The sequence below is a fragment of the Echinops telfairi genome, unplaced genomic scaffold (assembly GCF_000313985.2).
Source record: "Echinops telfairi isolate 266 unplaced genomic scaffold, ASM31398v2 ScPeMD7_9;HRSCAF=40, whole genome shotgun sequence".
NCBI lineage: Eukaryota > Metazoa > Chordata > Mammalia > Afrosoricida > Tenrecidae > Echinops > Echinops telfairi.
In genome coordinates, this window is record NW_022103906.1 from 75,063,691 (window position 1) to 75,064,499 (window position 809).

The window sequence follows — 809 nt, forward strand, 5'->3', positions numbered from 1 at the left end:
AAACAAAAAATAATAATTTAAAATTTATCAGGGGTCCATGAGGGTGGGAGTGGGGGGGAGGGAGGGTAAAAAGAAGAGCTGATACCAAGGGCTCAAACAGAAAGAAAATGTTTTGAAAATGATGATGGCAACATATGTACAAATGTGTTTGATACAATTGATGTATATGGCTTGTTATAAGATCTGTAAGAGCCCCCAAGAAAATGATTTATTTAAATAAATAAAATAAAAAGACATTACCTAGCAATGGAGAACATAGGAAAGTTTGTCTGTGATCCTTCACTCGATTTTCTGATTGGGTCAATATGCCTTCCTCCAGGGAGGGGAGGTCTGTCACTGCGGCCCCTTCCTCTTTCACATTAAACTTGGCCTTGGATGTACCCAAGGTTTGAGAATTGTCCATTTCTTGAGGAAGGCAATGCCAAGTTTCTGTTTTCTAAAACAACAATTTTGAAGATAAACATACAAAGCCATTAACTGAATAACCATACATATTTAGATTAAAATGTCCACTCAACCAGCATACAGCTTCCGATTTAATCATATTCTCATCCAAGTTCTGAAAATCTAAGCCTGTTCTTTCCATGTTTCTCACAACATATAATTTAATCATTTCGAAACTCTAGTAGCCCGCTGACCCGTGGTTGCTGTCAACCTGGGACTCACTGTTCATTCCCCACTATACCTACCCCCATTTAGCGACTATCTCATTATCCAACTCTGAAGGGTAAGGTTGTATGTCAACTTGGCTGGGCCATGATTCTCAGTGGTTTGGCAGTTATTATGTAATCCCCCATGATGAGCTCTGA

At 39.1% G+C, this 809-nt stretch overlaps 1 protein-coding gene across 1 annotated transcript in view; it reads right to left on the reverse strand.

Moving 5' to 3' along the window:
• Positions 1-586, reverse strand: part of ALMS1 (ALMS1 centrosome and basal body associated protein) — a 99,397-nt gene extending 98,811 nt beyond the window's left edge. The window contains exons 1-2 of the mRNA XM_045286583.1: positions 527-586; positions 241-436 (exon numbers count right to left, since the gene is read on the reverse strand). Of these exons, the coding sequence (XP_045142518.1) occupies positions 241-436; positions 527-586 (256 nt within the window). The remainder of the gene's footprint in view (positions 1-240; positions 437-526) is intronic.
• Between the last annotated feature and the right edge of the window lie 223 nt (positions 587-809).